At 38.3% G+C, this 20,064-nt stretch overlaps 1 protein-coding gene across 1 annotated transcript; it reads right to left on the minus strand.

Moving 5' to 3' along the window:
* Positions 1-3,041, minus strand: LOC144448505 (uncharacterized). The gene is made up of 3 exons (XM_078138768.1): positions 2,939-3,041; positions 2,479-2,563; positions 1-2,289 (listed from the first exon to the last, which is right to left on the minus strand). Exons 1-3 carry the CDS (start codon positions 3,036-3,038, stop codon positions 1,917-1,919), a joined length of 558 nt encoding a protein of 185 aa, XP_077994894.1. The 5' UTR covers positions 3,039-3,041; the 3' UTR covers positions 1-1,916.
* Between the last annotated feature and the right edge of the window lie 17,023 nt (positions 3,042-20,064).

The following is a 20,064-nucleotide window of genomic DNA, read 5'->3' on the forward strand; positions in this document are numbered from 1 at the left end:
TCAATCTCGTCCACAACAGCTGTACTATACAAACATTATTTGTATGACTTCACATATTCATGAGTATAGGTATGTGAGTCACATGCCCTTACCACTTCCTGGCAGTCACTCACTACGTTAATGTAATCGATATATACAGCTTTAGATCGCTCGAGTGATTTATTTCAGGCCTTAAATGTTTTTGTCTCTTATTTCCTCTTTTAATGGTTCTTTTTTTTAAAATCAATATTCGAGTCGAAGTTGAATGATTCATGCTACATTGTTTCCCTTTAGCGAGTGTATGGGCAGTACAGCTAAACATTCGTGGTATTTTAAATTTGACTTTAGGTCGCCAAATTTACATTTTTCCTGGAAAACCAAATAATATATTTAGTATTAAATGATGGATTCCAACTTGTTTACCATAGCAAAGACCGAGAAACACTCATTGTTTAAAGTGATGTGAGCGTCGTAATTCTGGTTATTTATTTTGTAAGACTTTCATATTTTCATGCATACACACTTTTAGCTGACGGTCCCTCGAGAAACTACGGGGTAATATCAGTTTAACAATTCCGGAGCCACAAGTAGACAAATATCATGACAAATCATCGGTTATTAGAATTGAAAAACGTTAAATTCTTACATCTGCTTTAAAAAATAAAGGAAAAAACCCCATTGTACTCACACTGACATATGTTTGATAGCCCCAGGGGACAGAACTGTTCGTGAAGACGTGGTCAAACAATTGTTTTACTGCAAGTGTAAGTGACCAACAAAATGTGTTTGTCAGCATTAACGTTTGTATATTATTTTGAATTGGATAAATACAAGTAAATAATGTAAAACCGCTTACATACAACAACAAAGTAATACATTGTAATTAGTGTAACGTGTTCAATAAAGTTCCAAAGTTGACATTATGGGTTTTGAAATATACCGTATAATTGATTGCCTTTCTCTCATAATACAACTAAATATTTTCATATTTACATTTACTTCAGTGTGAGCATATAAAACACTGGCATATGTTGTCATTTATTTAGTAGTAAATAGATGGTGTTATTAAATATAACAATTAAACCTAATTAATCATTTATCAAATTATTAGTAAGTAGCATCAAAAAGTTAATGATTGATGCAGACGTTACATTACAAACAAAATGATATATATGAGAAAATGAAACATATTGTTAATGTAAAAGGTTGATATCCGTTAGGTAACCCGTTAGGTTAGGTAATATTCACTCTAATTGCAGTGGTTTAGATAAAAATAATACACTAATACACTAAGCGTAAATATACAAACCATTGTTTGCTAACTGGCATTCTCAAATCTTTGGTTTGATAACTTCTTAAAACAAAACTTAACTAAGTTTGATTATTTATTTTGCAGTTGTCGAACCTACACATTTTCATCGTACATCGCATATTCGTGTAAGAAACGAAGGTTTGGGAATTACATAATTTCATAAATGATTCGTCTGGTACCCTCACCTGTAATGCACTCTGTAATCCATATAATCAAGAATTATGAGTGTATATTGCGACGTTTTAGTCAAATGTTTGATATTCTGGATAAGAATCAGTATAAGACCCATGGAGTGATATTGATATCTTAGTATAAGACAATACAACCATTCAATGTCAATATAGGCTCTGTAAGTATTTTAAATGGGGAAATCGTGTAGTCTTGCATTAGCTGTGTGAATTGCTGAATTATCACATTGAATAACTTCCATGAACTGATGATAGCCTGTGACTCTATTGATCACGATGAGTAGTACCTACATGTAGGTAAGATCAGTCACTCTCAGAGTTATTATTTAAAACAGAACACTATAACAATTCGTATGACGTTATTTATAATCTGTAATAAACCCAGTAATCAATAATCAAGATAGTTAATGTTAAAGAGAAAATTTATTTTGTTCTCTCTACTCCAGTGTAGCATATGAATCTTCATCGTTATCTCTAGCATCAAATGACTCATACGCGATATTTTCTTTCATTCCTCTTACTGTATCATCTCGGTTTGTGTCGTCCATCTTGTCAGCACAAATGTCATCAACAGATTCGTATGCTATGTTTCTGACCACTACAGATCCCTGGTTTCTTGTGTGTTTATCAGTGAAGCCATCATTTTCACGATTCTCCGTGGGTATTGGGGTATTTTCATTCACGTGCATACGAATGTGAGACATTTTAGCGCCACCCTTATCATTTATAGTTTCGCACGCCATTGCTTCATTTTGTGTTATCTCCTCTGAGTTTTCATCGTGTGTGTGTTTTCGACATGGCTGCATGCGTCTGCAACATAGTAACATAAACAAATATTTAAAATGTATTACTGACACAGAGAGGTTGTTTTTGAATTTCCATAATGATAGTATTATCTACTACATACAATACATCGTTCCCATTTTACTACCTATGCGTATCATTTAGATACATGGTCCCATCGTTGTTAGGTATGATACTTTGATAAAATAGACCCACCTTCTGATGAAGTACACCCAACAAACTAGTAGTACTGTAATAACAATTACAACAAGCACTCCTGCCGCTGATCCAGCTACAACCGCTATAAAATAATCAGACGAGAAATCAAGTAACTGTTTGAATATGTCACAAAATAATAGTTTTGACAGGCTTAGCATATTCTAAAGAGAGAATTATTCTACAGCAGTTGCGGAACATTTCTAAACACGTTCCAGATAGTCTTAAATATTAAGTCTATCGATACATGTGCATTTACATTCAAAAAATCAATAGATTGATAATAATTTATCATTATATTATAATTCATCATTACAAGCACAAGTTTTCTATGTCGATTGCTGAACAAAATATTTACCTGAATTTAACAAGGATTATGCCCTATCAAGTAAATATAGCAAATATAAACATTATATGGGCGCTTGACAAATTATACGTATTTCTATATCATCCTACTTACCAATGGAAAGGGCAGCGACAGTTTCTTGTGCTGCTTCTGATGGAGAAACAGACGCATAGCCATACTTGAAACAAACATGGAATAGTTTCATTACTTGCATGTAGGAAATCACTACTCAAGTACGGACGATCTTCCGCAACGACAATTGCGAACACTGATAGCACTTGTACATGCAAACTGAAACATTCTGTGTAATCTGAAATTGGATTCATAGTACTGATATTGATTGCTTTCCAAACGAGTTACAATGCACTAAACGTCATTGCAAAGTAAATACGACGACAACGACAACAACAACATTCTGTGATTAACTTATTTTAAGTTTCCATATTCTCCATATAGTTTAAATGTCCACTGAGCTGAGAGGATTGACACTTATAAGTACATAATGTTCATTACCTACATCAGCAGGTTTGAGACATGGTAAACACACACACACACACACACACACACACACACACACACACGGGCCTGGGCAAGCAGACAGACAGACACTTTGCGATGCCTATAGCACTACTGAACCTTATCAGTTCGGTTGTGCTTGTTTATATATGGGAAACTCATGAAGGTGATGTGTTGTATAAATTGAAATAAAAGAAACAGCGATATCAAATAATAGATGCCTAGGGTAAAGTATGCACATTGCAAAAAAAAAATGGGTACATAAACAGATCAACGGCTGGACCTTTCAGATTACTACTTGAATTGTTACTGCATAGTAAATTTGTCAGCAGACAAAGACTGACTGACGAAGCCCAAAAAAACTTATACATGTGTGTTTGGAACAAAAGCTTAATTTACAGTCAATTTCAAAATACTGTACAGCTTTTCTGTTTGATAAAACCACGCACAAATCAATAAGAAACTGGACATGTTACACTTTAAGATAGCAAGATTGAATGAGTACATTTTCTGGCTACATTTTGTCTAAGTGAAATGTTCTAGACATGCCACCATACAGACATCGAATGAACACCACAAAAGACACTTTACGCGCCCTTCATTCTGTGCTTGATACTGTGAAAGACTTTGCAATTGGCGCCCGAATGTCTGCATGGAGTTGCAATACATTTAAAGGGTTTATTTCACTTAGAATAAATGTAGCAAAAAAATGTGATCTTGCTACTGAAGTGTGGCATATGCAGTTTCTTGTTGGTTTCTGCATGGTTGTATCAAACAAACAAAAAACTGAATGGTGTTGTGAAAATCATTCTACAGTTTACCAGCATAATGGTGAAGTTTCACTTGAAAACATATACATGTACCATATACATGTACTTACTAGTACACATAGGTAAAGAGTCATTCCAAGTTCCATTTTTCTGGCACTCTATGACGTGATGAGAACTTCTTAATTCAAATCCAGTTTTACATTCTATTGAAATATTGTCACCATGGAAATAATGACATGCATAATTGTACTTGAAGCTTCTCGCCTCTAAAAGACCAGATGGTGGTTGGCAGTCTGGGATTACATCTAAAGTAATATAAAGTTGACATCGCCCATACACAGGCATATATTAGATATGATTCACGGAGTATATCTTGTCAAGGTATATGTTGATTGTTGTTTATGTGATAAAAAGCTCAGAGAAATCGAAAACCCAAAACATTATATACGCAATGCATTGTAAACAATGTTTGGTTTTTCACTATATTCCATTTCAAAAGTAAAAATATAAATTGGTATACATGATTATTGTGGTGATTGTGAAATAATGGACCTACATGTGCATAAAAAGTTGATCTCATCATGAGTAAAATATAGGAACTACTTCTGAAAAGACAAATATTGTTAATGACTGGAAGGCGCGTATATTATAATGTCTTATGTTTATTTCACAACATTCAACAGATTCCAAGGTTGACAGATATGTGCTTTGTAAATTGAATGAAGTAGTAAAATTGAAGCTAAAAGACTCACCTGAAAAATCCAAAGCAAATATCCCTCTACCACCAGTATCACTGTTGCTATGAAATTGTAAGTGGACAACATTTGAACAGGATGTTGTTCCGTAATTACCGAGTTTTAGACCATAATGTGACCCATTGAAATTTTCAGAAATATTAAATTGTTCCTCTCCGATAAAGTCATGTATAGAAAACATTAGATTTATCACATTTGATGCAGGTGATGTTATAGTCCAGCTACAAGATAACTCATCGGTGTAGTATCCAGGGAAACCTGGTGAGTAGATTGTACCTGGTGCTTCAACGTGGCCACCACATGCCCCTAGACTCGCTGTAAAAAACAGTAGAAACGTTAGATTTTAATAATTTATTGTAAAAATCTTTCATACATTGTAAAAATCTTTGAAATTATCCATTTTCTTGAATATTGAATAGATTCAGTTTTCTATGAGGTATATTTCAATGCAAATGAAAGTAAGCATTATATGATCAGGCGAATTGCGAATCGAATAATCGATTCGTGTCATTGTTATCCATGGTAGACGCCACCTAGTGTCTACTTAAAGAAACTCGAGAAACTTTTGTGGCGGTCGGTTGCCGATCGGGGGCCCAGAGGCGCGTTGTGTCCCAATCGCTCGACCGGTTTGCGCCTCGTGTTATCACTGCACACACTAGGCTCTCACACAACAACAACACGAGACTGTTCGTTTGAATTGTGATCGACACTTTGCTGGTTTAATTCTTCATCACCATCTACAACATGATGGGAAGGCGAAAGGTCAAGAGGGTAACAACTTTACAATAAAATACTAAAATACAAAGTTACAAGCTCATCAAAACTTGAAATACATCTATGACGCAATGCTAAATACAGGCGACTATGACAGTTCAATCACAGATGTTTCAATGTCTCAAAAAGTAGTAAAATCGCAATGAAAACTTTCCAAACTTCACTCGGACATCAATACATATGTCATCTTTCGTTTGGCATACATCAAGAGTCTGGATGCTTTGGATTACTACACAAATTAAATAGTTTTTCTGAAGACATGAAATCACTTACCTACAACATGATGGGAAGGCGAAAGGTCAAGAGGTCAAGACGAACATCGCCCTCTCACACATGAAGTGAATTACTTTTGTCTTTACTATATGCACAAAGGTATAAAGCTTACAACATAAATATAAATTAACAACACTACCACAAGGTTCTAAGAACCTGGGTCACATCCTCCCCTGGTTTGAGGAAAACGGCACACTTGTCGTTTAAACAAGAAATAGAAATACATGAAAATGTAACTAAATACGACTCTTTAGCAATTCGCATAGCAATGCCATGCTGTAGTAAGTTAGTCTGTCAGGTTGTCGTCGTTGTCGAACAGGATAACGTCGTTGTCCAGGTGTTTCAGTCATGTCTGGGGTAGCTTCCTTCTGATGTTCATCCCTTAACTGTACAGGTGAATCAGTGACAGTGGGCTCTGCACCCATAGCATCAAAGAATTCATCAGGATCATTATCAAGGTGACCTTCCTCTGCAATAGTTTCCATTAGATTAGAGGGTAAACCAGTCCTGCAACCAACACTGGGATCTGCTCCTATACATTCCAAAGGGGATACTAAATCACTTTGTAATTCATCTGAATGTCCAACAGCATCGATGGTTGAATCAAGTCTCTCAGCTGGAGTCGAAATACGTTCAGGCGCCACACCAGTAGCTGGCTCCTTTGTCATCTCTGGTACCTGAAGTGGGGACAATGCTGATTCACTCTCAACAAAAGATGTGTACAAGGCATCACCACTAGGACAATGAATTTTCACAATATCACCCTGATCAGACATGTCATCGTCGTCGTCACTACCACTACTTGGTTCAACATTACTATCATCATCATTGACAATAGCATCCTGCTTCTTATCTTCTTTACCATTAACCTGATATTCCCTATCCTCAGCTGTCAAAAATGTACAAGGTTTCAACATATTACGATGCAAAGTTCGCACTCTGTCACCATCTTCTACTTGGATGTCATAGACTGGGAGATCTGGATTCTTAGACAATACGATGTAAGGTATTGACTCCCACTTGTCTCGTAACTTATGCTTTCCAATGGTGGGGGACTTGTCTACTACCAGCACTCTGTCACCAGGATGGAGTTCCATCCCTTCCTTGGTACGCTTGTCATACGTCTTCTTCTGTCGTTCTCTCGCTTTATCAGCCTGTCGAATGGCCTCACTATAGGACTCTTTCAGTCTCCTACTCAGATCTTCAGCATACTCAGACTGGTCACCTGTCTCACTGGAATGTTCACTCACACCGAATGCAAGATCAACTGGTAGACGAGGGTTGCGCATAAACATCAGATAGAATGGTGGGTACCCTGTGGATTCATGACGCGTCGAGTTGTAAGCATGGGTCATAGAACCAAGGTACTCCTTCCAGTTCCTTTTACGTGTTGGATCAAGTGTCCCCAACATGTTTAACAGCGTCTGATTAAAACGCTCTGTCATCCCGTTGCCCTGCGGATGGTAAGGGGTCGTTCGGCTTTTCTTTACTCCAGTAATAGCACACAGCTCCTTGACCAATGCACTCTCGAAATTCCTTCCTTGATCAGCATGGAGTCTTCTGGGAAAACCATAGTGACAGAAGAATTCTTTCCACAATACTTTAGCTACAGTGACAGCTTTCTGATCTTTGGTAGCATACGCCTGCGCATATCTGGTAAAATGATCAGTTACCACCAGTACATTCTCTTCACCACCCTTGGACTTTTCCAGTGACAAAAAGTCTATACACACAAGTTCCATTGGTGCTGTAGTACGAATATTCACCAGAGGCACACGTGTAGATGTAGGAGGTGACTTCCTCAGCACACATCGTTTACATGTTTCACACCAATTCTTGACAAAGGATTGCATTTTCGGTAGCATCAAGTTTGGCTGTGGTCTTTACATATGCGAGAGGATTATTATCAGTCCACGCAGTAAATCTGTTTCCATAGAGATAGTCCTTAAACTTGTCCGTCACTGCCCACTTTAAACACAAGAACTCAAGCTTATGGGCTGGGTAACGCGTCTCTGCAGGCTTCAATCCACGACTGGCATATGCAATAACCCGCTCCTGGCCCTCTTGAGTCTGTGCAAGGACAGCTCCTAAACCATCTATAGAAGCATCTGTTTGCAGTGTAAATGGGAGGGAGAAATCTGGAAATCCCAATACAGGTGCTGTGGTCAGCTTCTCTTTCAACTGTTGAAAGGCATGCTCACATTCACTTGTCCATACAAATGCTGGTCTTTCCTGTACCTTCTTCTTACCCTTCTTCTTTCTGGCATCACCAGATGTAAGTCTGTTCAAGGGTGCTGCTATCTGTGAATAGCCTTTGACAAACTTGCGGTAATAGCCAGAGAACCCTAAGAACTGCAAAACCTCTTTATAGTTGGTTGGTCTTTTCCATTCTCTTACTTTCTCTATCTTCTCTGGATCAGTGTTAACTCCTTTTGCACTCACAACATGTCCCAGGTATTTTACTTCACTTTGTAGGAAATGGCATTTCTTGGGCTTCAACTTTAATCCATGTTGTCTCAGACGATCAAATACAAGTTGTAACCTGGCCAAATGCTGCTCAAAGGACTCAGAAAATACTACTATATCATCTAGATATATAAGGACAGTTGAAAAGTTCTGATCACCCAAACAGGACATCATTAATCTGGAAAATGTGGCTGGAGAGTTCTGGAGACCAAACGGCATGCGATTTGCCTCATATAGACCCATGGGAGTTGTGAAAGCTGTCTTATGACGATCCTTTTCAGCAACTTCCACCTGCCAGTAGCCAGATGTTAAGTCCAGAGATGAGAAATACTTAGACTTGCCAAGAGCCTCCAGTGCTTCATCCATTCTTGGTAGGGGGTAAGCATCACGGATGGACTGCGAGTTCAGCTTTCTGTAGTCGATGCAGATACGTAGAGTACCATCTTTCTTGCGTACCACCACTATTGGAGAGGCAAAGGGTGACTTACTTGGACGAATCACACCAGTAGCTTCCATATCCTTGATGTGTTGCAAAACATCCTGATACTGTGAAGGTGGTATCCTTCGGTGAGGTAGACGAAATGGTTTGTCATCCACAAGTGGTATCTCATGCTGCACTGTAGATGTACAACCATAGTCCAATGGATGTTGAGAAAACACATCAGTATTGCGACGTAGTAAATCGTGCAACTTCTTGAGCTGCCCAAGACTCTCAGTGGCTGCATTAGTCAGATCTACACCACAGTTATCATGCACTGTATTCTGAGAGGACACAGGCTTGCTACCACTCCTAGTTGGTGGTCTTGATCTGTGACGCAGACTGCCTTTGCTGTTACCATTTGAAGTCCGCTTTGCTGCACGACCTTTGCGATTATTTGTGTCATCACCATTGACGTCACTTTGTTTCGACACTTTAGTCACTCTAGGATCTTGACCGCTGGACAAAGTATCTTGTACTTGTACATTAATGTGTAGATCTGCTAGAGTAGTGTTGTGGTGAATCTTCACAGGTCTTGCAGACAAGTTGCATACTCTTACTACAACATGGCCATCTTGTACCGTGCCAATACTTCTACCAATAACCAAACCAGCTCCTTTACTCTGACACCTTGGTCCTTCCACCATTACTGTATATGGTCCATCCCCAAGTGCTCTGGGGGCACGACAACTAACATGCATCTCACTTTCTGGTGGGATAGTACAAGGACGCCGTCCAGTATATTTGGCACATCCAACACAGCCACTTTTGTCACCACATTCTGCTTTTCCTGTTTGTCTGAAAGCATCATACCACACCACAGACTCCCCCTTCACCAAACTCAGATAACTCCTACCACGAGTACTTTTAAGGTGGTCACGACTTGCTCGAATAACATTTGTACCAACAAGCAATGGCACTCTTGTCCTATACTCAGTAGTAGGAACAACAAATGCAGGGACTCCTTTGAACTGTTGACCAAGGAACTCAAGGTTAAGATCAATCACCCCTACATAAGGTACCAAGTGAGCGGTAGCCCCTTCAATAACAACACTGCTAGACTTTAATTGTTGATGAGATAGTTCTGGGTGCTGGGAAACAAAAACATCAGTCACTGACGTAATCTGGGAACCAGTATCAATTAAGGCACTGCATGTTATACCATTCACCATAACTGTATCCTCATTCACTGGACCAACTAACTGCTGATGCAACTCTTCTGGAGGGACAGTTGACTGCACTCCTATGTCACGTTGCAAGTTCAATTGGTTCTGCTTTAAATCTGCAGCTAATTTCTCAATAGGGCTGGTGTTAACAGGTGAGCCCGTAGCTTGCCCTTCAGCCACAGACTTTACTCGTTTAAAGGTGTGTTGGTTGATGCTTCCTTGCCTCTAGACTTTGATCGACATCCTGAGCTTATGTGGCCTTCCTGACCACACTTAAAACAAGTAATAGGCCCACTCGTTTGGCGGCGTTGACGGCTACCACTAGTACTCTGAGCCCTACCACTTGAATTACCTTTGTCTTTCAAAGCCAAACTTGAAAGTTTCTCTTCAAGATCAATCACTTTGCTTGCTTGCTTCTCCTGGGAAGTAGCAATCTGTTTTACCAATTCAGTAAGTTCTGATAGCTCTGATTTCAAAACATTCTGCTTAGCTGGCTTCTCATTCTTTGTCCCATGATCACCCCCTTGGATAACTACTGGCTGACTGCTAACCTTCTTTGACTTCGACTCAACTTTCACCCTTCTCTTTTCATGTGCCAATCTTCTCAACTGGTCTCGCAGATCTTTGAAAGTCATACGCCAAGGCTGCATGGGGTCCAGGCGGTTGTAAACCTCCTCCTCATGCAAACCTCTCATAAACTGGTGAGTAAGGCGATAATCACGATCTGGTAGTTGACGTCCACCATGCTGTCTTTCCTCAATAGATCGAAGTACAGCGTCAAGGGTGATGGCATACGAACAAGCTGACTCATTGGGTTGTTGAAGTCGTGCATAGAATTCAGCCATAGGATCTAACGGACAACGAAGATCACCATATTCTGCTCTAAGCTCTTCGAATGCTCGTTCAGCAGTTTGTTCATGAACTGGCAAATTCAAAACTAATTTTCTAGCTTCACCACCTAAATTTCTAACTATTGTCTGAAATTGTAAAGTAGTTGGCATAGCTCCTGCATTGAGTAAGTACTGTGTGTCTCTTATCCAGTCATCAATAAGGACCTTACAGTCTGGACTACCAGTAAAATTAGGTACATTCTTAATTTGGTGTGAAGATGTCATGTTAAAATGTGGAGTATGTGTAGGTTGACTGTTTTCTGGAATGTGTGTCATAGGTTGTCCAACATGCTGACCTTGGCCAATAATCGGTGCACCACTAAACTTCTGGGTACCACCAACAACAGGCTGTGGCAACCCACCACTAGATGGCACACGCACACTACCATCGACCAAACTTGGATAACTCACATTCCCAGGGCTCTGTTGTAAATTAACTCCCTGCATTGTAGTGCTGGACACAGGTGGTGGTGGTGGTGGTTGACTACCAGGACCTGACATACCAAGAACGTTGAGACCACTACCTATGGGTGTTGACAACGCATGACTGTGGGATGGAGTTGTAGTTGTATGTAAAGGAGTACTACTATACTGAGATCGGGATGTATGTCTAGGTAATTTAGGTGTTGAATAAAGGGGAACGTGTGTAACAGCTACTTGTGACGGATTCAAAGACAATGTACCAGGTTCTGGTTCATCCCTGGCTGCAGTCCCATAACCAGATTCCATTGCTGCAGGGTTTGTACCAGTTGCCATGGCAACAATGATTAGCGGACACAAACAAGCAATGAGACAAAATGAGTACATGTAGCACTTACAAACTACCAAAAATGTCTTATCAAGTTTACAATCACTGATAAAAACTTAGTCCTATAATTTAAGTTACACCACACAAAATGAACAAACTGACTTAATGTTAATGCTTTGTACATAAAAGTAGCATGTTCTCAAACTTGTGATGAAAAAGAAAAAAAAATACTGTGCACCTGCAAACCTGTATCTCTAAAAAGTTACAATGAATGCTGGGATACCAATACCACACTAGTGTTTACTCATGAGCAATATTAATACACAATGTATATGAATGCAGAGTAACACTAAAACTTAGTATATTCCATAGCAGTGTTAAAACTGAATCGAAATAAACACAGTTTGCAAACTTACTACACAGACAAATTTCACTGGCAAAAAAAATATATACTGTTGTCTGTGCAACAACTAAAACCACATCTATGAGTTTAGTTTTCAATACACCAAAAGGTCAAATTGTCTTTGCTTTAAGCTAATAAAAAACAAGAACCTGAAAATAAAAATAAAATAATCACACAAAAAATAATTGTTTACACGCTACAATAAAAACTTGAGTAAAGTATACACATCTTCATGTATTACACGCTGATAACTTCCGTTGATCAACAGCTGACTGCTCCCTTGCACTTGAAACTTGAAACCGGACGCGTTGCTTGGCGACGGCAGACGTCTCAGTTCCATGGATCCAAACGCAGTGATGACGAAATCGCTCACACTCTCCACAGTGTAGCACCCGCAACCAGCATGAAAATGTCCAAAACTCGTCTTCTTCGTTAAATAAAATCGCTCAGTCCTCCACACAGCAATATGTCAGAACTCACAATCACGTCGGGGTCACCATTTGTGGCGGTCGGTTGCCGATCGGGGGCCCAGAGGCGCGTTGTGTCCCAATCGCTCGACCGGTTTGCGCCTCGTGTTATCACTGCACACACTAGGCTCTCACACAACAACAACACGAGACTGTTCGTTTGAATTGTGATCGACACTTTGCTGGTTTAATTCTTCATCACCATCTACAACATGATGGGAAGGCGAAAGGTCAAGAGGGTAACAACTTTACAATAAAATACTAAAATACAAAGTTACAAGCTCATCAAAACTTGAAATACATCTATGACGCAATGCTAAATACAGGCGACTATGACAGTTCAATCACAGATGTTTCAATGTCTCAAAAAGTAGTAAAATCGCAATGAAAACTTTCCAAACTTCACTCGGACATCAATACATATGTCATCTTTCGTTTGGCATACATCAAGAGTCTGGATGCTTTGGATTACTACACAAATTAAATAGTTTTTCTGAAGACATGAAATCACTTACCTACAACATGATGGGAAGGCGAAAGGTCAAGAGGTCAAGACGAACATCGCCCTCTCACACATGAAGTGAATTACTTTTGTCTTTACTATATGCACAAAGGTATAAAGCTTACAACATAAATATAAATTAACAACACTACCACAAGGTTCTAAGAACCTGGGTCACACTTTAATTTCGGGTTGATTGACCAATGGGTGGATATGGCGCGATGGCGGAGTTCGGCAATTAAATTTGTGTCTTTAAAACCTCACGAAGAAAAGGTGTGCTCACGAATGGCTGAACGTTATTTACGAATGATATTTGGATGAGGACTAACATCATACCGGATTATAAGTGCTGGCGGATGCTATTGTTCGGTAAGTAAATCAGTAAATCAGTCGTACTATTGGTTACTTATTTCTACGGAAAAAGTAAGAGTTTTGCTGAGTGACTGTGTGACTATTTGGTAATATACGTACTTTGATATATTCCGATTCTCGAATTTCCTCCGCATATTTGACTGCGATCACCCCAGCATATATCATCACATTCAACATTTGCTACTCTACCAAGTCTATCGTAAGGCGTCCCCTCTAGACCACAGTAACAATAATCATCAAAACTCAGTCCAGCATAGGTCATATTTCGTTCTCGGCAGTAATTAAGACACCATTGAATAGTCATGTTATGTATATGTCTTACTCCAAAGTCTCCAATATCAGGTAGAACAGGATTATTCCAATAGTTTCTATAACATCCAAGGTATCCGTGATCTGTGAATAGCAGAGATATATTACACACGTCAAGAAATTAACTGTATAATAAACTACCCTTCCCAGTGATAACTGAGTTAGTACTTAACTTAGTACTACGAGTACACGGACAGTGCTAGTATGTCATAGTATGATACATTTTAAAAACATAATTGTTTCTTATAAACGAAAGTCTATTGAGTTGAACAAGTATGTCATCTGGCTTGACAACAGTCGTACGAAAATTACTCCATGGTATTGTTTTGCTTGCCTACGTCTTTTTCCCCTTCATTAAACATAAAATTGTTACATTTGATCCATGAGTATGCCTGGAAATGTAAAAAGTGTTGTGTTACATTCTATGCTAAGCTAAAGATTGCTCATGTATAAATAACGTAGCAATGTTGCTAAAATAATTGTAACACGAGAAGCAGTACAAGGCTATGACGACAACGGTTGGCTGACTTTATCAAAACATCTTATGACTACATAGGGTGACACACGCCACCGTGCTGGATTGAACAACAACAACAATACTTACTAGGGAGATAATCAGGTTAATTTTCCTATGTTATTTAACAACAGAAAACTCCCCATGGGGAAAAGTCGTGGTTGCCTTTTTCTAGTCACTTACTATGAATGAGTGTCATAAATTGCGATTTCAACACGATTTCAGGAATGCACAAGTTACTTTGGAAACAGAACAATTGAATATTAGAATAAATGAGGCACTAAAAAGCCAACTCTGCCTTGAGTAGCTGTAATATTATCAATAGATTACTTACAATTGCATCGAGTTGTAGCTGCATCTACGACGGAACTTTCACCATAAGTGTCATAGTCAGTACAATATAAAAGTGATGTCTCTTCGCCATTACATCTCACATCAAATATACTATCTCTTGGGTCATTTCTAAGAGTATCGTCTTCCCTCCCGGACCACATCGCTCCAGGGTACCCTTCATAGTAATGAAATTGAGGAGATTGAATTGTAACAATCGTAATTACGTGACTCAGACACTCACAGTTTCATAGGATATTTTCCTTAAACAATAATTAGCCCTTTAGTGTCAACTTTTCAAAAATATTTCAATCTTAAATTTAAACAGTTTCTAATATTTACCTAACTCATTGCACAGAACATCAGCCTCTTTCATTCCCCAATGCCAATGCCAATGCTGAGTATGGTAAGCAACTGGTAACCATCCACCTAGGTCTTCAAGATACATCTCAACTTTTCCTTCATATGGAGTTCGGCCACCAATTAATCTGACATTACCAGTCACACCTTAATGTTTGTTCAAACCAGATAAATGAAGTGCAACCAGATAAATGAAATGATACATTATATCAAAAAAGCCATAAATCTTAATATTCAATATTCTATATTGGAAGTTAGAATTTAAGGTTTCTTAAATCAATATCATTTACTGGTAAGAGAAACGTATTTTCAAATATAATCAATCTCGAACTGAAATACTGAAGTGAGAACAATAATAACATTGGTTATCAACTCATCTCTTTAACTAAAGGACGATCAGCAGAACATGGTAATTTAAAAATCATTGTATAAACGGTAACGTTATTGATATTGTCCCAGGAATAAATTATAATTAAAGGCTAAGGTAATAATAATATTAATAATAATAATGATGGTTTATTCCCAACATTATATTAATTACAATTTACAAATACATTTACCAGATAAATGCACATCAATAGCTAACGGGAAAGGGGGAATGGAAATAGTTGTCGAGCAACTAATCTAGTCTAGCCAATAATAATATTAAATATTCAAAATACCCAACTTTTGGAAAAAAAATGGTTCGGATGATTCATTCCATTTCCTGAAAGTTATAATTGTCATAAGTCATTTTTGTATAATGTTCAGTTCATCTAGATATCTAGGTACGAATAATTGTATACAATTTAATGACGAAAATATTTAAAATTGCACGGCCTGGAAGACTAACAGAAACTGGCGTACTTATGTATTAATATGCATATCTTCTTACTACACTTAATTTACTGAAACGTTGGATTTTGAATGTATATGTATTAGTATTAGTATTATAATGCACTGTTATGAATGGGGCAAATGCACTGAATACATTGACTGAAATGATTGATAGTAAATAAGCAAGCTATCACTGAATTCTTAGTAAATCAACAACATGAAACAGGAATGGAATTATTGCCTTCTTTTAATGACCCATTTTCAGAGATTCTTTTGAAAATGAATAGCATTGAGGGGGCTCTATCTTGATATTAAATGAATAAGTTATGTAACAGATACAATCCGACCAATATGCGTCGAGCGGTAGCGAGGCGCATATTGGTCGGATTGTATCTGTTTTGTACACCGGCTAATTTCCTTTGTTGTGTATTGACTTCCGATTTCCCATATACTCCGGACATAACTTTGTTGTGTATTGACTTTCGAATTCCAATATACTCCGGAGATAATAATAACAATGTCTGTGCGGGGAATTTATACACTCTAGCTAATACACATGCACCAACAAAATTAGACACTACACACTACAAGTTCTCAAACGAAATACATATTTCTTTATTGAAATGCAGCAATTGGGAATGTATAATCCTAAAAAAATGTATGCCATTACCATGGTTACATTATGTAACGGTCACATTCAGCCAAACGTTAGCACAATTACAATACTACAAATAACAATGGCCTCAGAATACAGTGCATGGTATTTATATTTTGTCATTTTTCACTCTGTACTTTATTTGCAAGGACACGGTTATGACCTTTTCATCGTTTTCTTCCGTTGTTCTGCTTTCAAGTTTTAAACCTGTTGGATCGATCTCAGTGTCTGATGAAAACAGTGGGTCAAAGTTAAGGTCAAAGTTAGGCATCATCTCCTTATCATTATCGATCTCAAACAACAAGGGCCCTGTTTCAGAGCTATCACCCGATATTTCGGCTTGTCCTACACTTATGTTGTGTCTGAATTTTTTATGTTTGTAATCATGGTCATTCTTCTCTCTATTTAATACACTCACTTTCAATGCAACTGGCTCGGTTGGTATGATTACTTCCCCCACTTCTACACTTTTGGATTTGTCATGACCAATACTATTCCCAAATTCTCCAGATGTTTCCCTGCCACTTCCAATAATGTTTTCTTCATCGTCATTCTCTTCTATGATGCTTGCAAGCTCTGATAGTGATGAAATATCAAGCACTTCTCGTTCTTCTATTGGCGTTAATTCTATCCATTCACGACGATTAGGACAACTGATGGGTTCGGTTGCCGTTGGATTCGTCCCTTTACGCGTACGTTTGGCCACCTGTTCGTCGGGTTTCATGGTTTTAGCTAACTCTGATGCCATGCTAGCTGTTAGTGTATATCGCATGGATGGATTCCACGAACTCTCAAAGGTCTGGGATTGTCTGGTTAAAAATGGATGGCTAGTGTTTCGCTGTGTCTGTCCTTTCAATTCCTTGACTTCACATATTTCCTTGGGTGGGTCCAGCATTTTACTTATCATTTTTTGTTGTTCATTGGATGTTCTCTTGTACTCTCTCACTGCTAACGAACGGTGCTGAGTTCTCCCAACAATCAGTTGTTCGTCTATTCCCTTTTGATACAGAGTAGTAGCAAGAGTCACTCGGATAGAATGGTTGGTGTAATGTCCACTATAACCAGCCCGACGCATCATACCACTTACATACTTCTCAAGTTTGTGCTTACCGACCGTCTCGTTGAAACGAAACTCTATTCCATGGCCAGTGTCTGGTAGAGGTTTCCGATACACACGACCGTAAGGTGGAATATGCCTCAAGTACGTGTATACAATATTGTATACGCATCTCTCATTATCCCTATCCTCATAATGTTTAACCACTTTATTTCGGAGATGACGCTGTTCCAGACTTGCATTGTATGTTTTGTTTGTGCGTCCTATGAAAGTTACATATTTTCCAACTTCATCTTCACCAATTTCAAACTGTTCTACTTCTAAATGTACATGTTCATCACAACCTCGAAGTCCGAAAGCTTTACATATGTAAAAGAAAAAAGCGTGTGACATCCCGATCGCGGTATTCAAACTCATCTCTCCGATATCCCACAATTTCTTTTCCTGTTCCTCTGTGATCGGTTCTGCCTGTCTTCTAACTGCCCCGACACCTTTTGACATCAGAGATTTACGTTGTGCATTCAAGGCAGCATGGAAGTCATGGAACTTTCCATTTGTGGTGTCCATAAAGTTTATTTCTGGACGTCCATTCTCCTTCAAATACCTTTGTATCCCGGCACAAAGTTGGGACAGCGTGTCACCGGGGTATTCCTTGCCGTCAGCTCACCGGGCCTCCACTACAAAATGCACAAGGAATACTTTCAGATCTTCTTCTTTTACTTCTATTACATCTTGTAACTTTGAAATGAAGGGGAAATCACCGACTCTGTGCTCATTTCTCTCCTCTGACCAGCTATTCCACACTCGCCCAGCCCATTCTGTACTCTTCTTGGTATTTCTAGGAATTCTTCCTTTTATCTTTTCCTTAATTTCAGTGTCTGTAAACTGCGCGAAGCGACGCTTTCGACAAGACATGCTTTATAGCTACTGGACACACACACACTAACCAAGCTATTGACGTTTATTTGGTTGGGCTTTCGCCACCATCAATCATTCATTTTTGACAGCTTTTTCTGATTGATAACAAACTGGATACTTTTTAGTTACAAACATCTTCCTGTTGGAGTATATTGCGCACACAGTCAATGTCTATCTAATATACTCCGGATGTTGACATTTCATTACCATGTCTGTCTAATATACTCCGGGTATGGACTTTTCATTACCCGGATGGTATTTCTCATATTCTCAGCTCCCTGGATTTTGGAGCGGGAAGTTTGCGGACACCTGATTGGCTGATCGCCCGATTAGTCACTGTCGCTTGACAAGTAACGCCCACGCCGGTGTACAAATCCTGATAATATCAAACTTACAGTATATGACATTGCATGGCGCATGGCATGGCATGGCGCAATCTGATTAAAATCCGATGTAGATGTCGGCTAATCGTGCATTGCTATCTTACCATCGTTATTTAGCTTGAATTGACCTTCGTAGTACATGTTTACGTTCCTAGGAGGCGATCAGGCTAAAAATGTAAACAATGTCATGTACCAAGAAGGTCAATTCAGGCAAAATAACGAAGGTAAAATAGCAATGAACGATTAGCCGACATCTATATTTGATTTTAATCAGTTTGGGCATGGCGTAACATGACTACACTACATGACATAACATAACATTACATGATAACGAAGTAATATAATTATAATTTATCCTACTGAACTTGCTGTTGTTTTGAATGGAAATTGTTTCGTGTCCTATCCTGGACGCTTCTTCAGGCCGACTGTTGATCTGATGACAGACGGTTGATGACACCTGACGGAGTTTACATGACTTGACATGGCATGACATGACGTGACGTGACGTGATGTGACGGGAGGTGACGTAACATGACGTAGCGTGACATGACATGACATGACATGACATGACATTGCATTACATTGCATTACATTACATTACATTACATTACATTACATTACATTACATCACATTACATGTGTTGAGTCGACAACGTCAAAAGTTATCAAGACCAAAGAAATTAAGTTTACTAATGTGATGGCGCTGTAACACCCAAGCCTCTTATATCGAGTGCATTACGAAAGCACGTCCTTCAGTAAACACGACTTGTGATATGTATATATGATAAATATAATCGTCCATACTATAAATGTATTGACGTAGGGATTCCATAGCTTTCCCCGGGATGAAAGTTTAACGCTGGTGTAGATTTAGTCACTTCCTGAGGCTGATCCTCGTAGTCGACGAACGCGTGACATTAATATTGAATGATTGAGTTCTTCAAAAAGATTTATAACTTCTCCACTTAAAACATGTTTCATTGGTTAATAAGTTTGCGTTGTAAATGTAGACGCCGAATATAACAAAATTCAAATTTATGAATAAAACTATAACAGTGACAGCTTTTCTTGTATACTGCTCTGAACATAGTATTTAATTTCGATATATATATATATATATATATATATATATATATATATATATATATATATATATATATATATATATATATATCATGATAATATTACGTAATTTCATATCAGAACAAAATTACACAGTTTCTTGGAGAAAATTCATAACATCTTATAAATCTATCGAGTTGTGATAGTAAAGCGGAATTTTTCAGTGTACAGGAAACAAATCGACCCATTAGAAGGA

Source organism: Glandiceps talaboti, chromosome 17, assembly GCF_964340395.1.
Source record: "Glandiceps talaboti chromosome 17, keGlaTala1.1, whole genome shotgun sequence".
NCBI lineage: Eukaryota > Metazoa > Hemichordata > Enteropneusta > Spengelidae > Glandiceps > Glandiceps talaboti.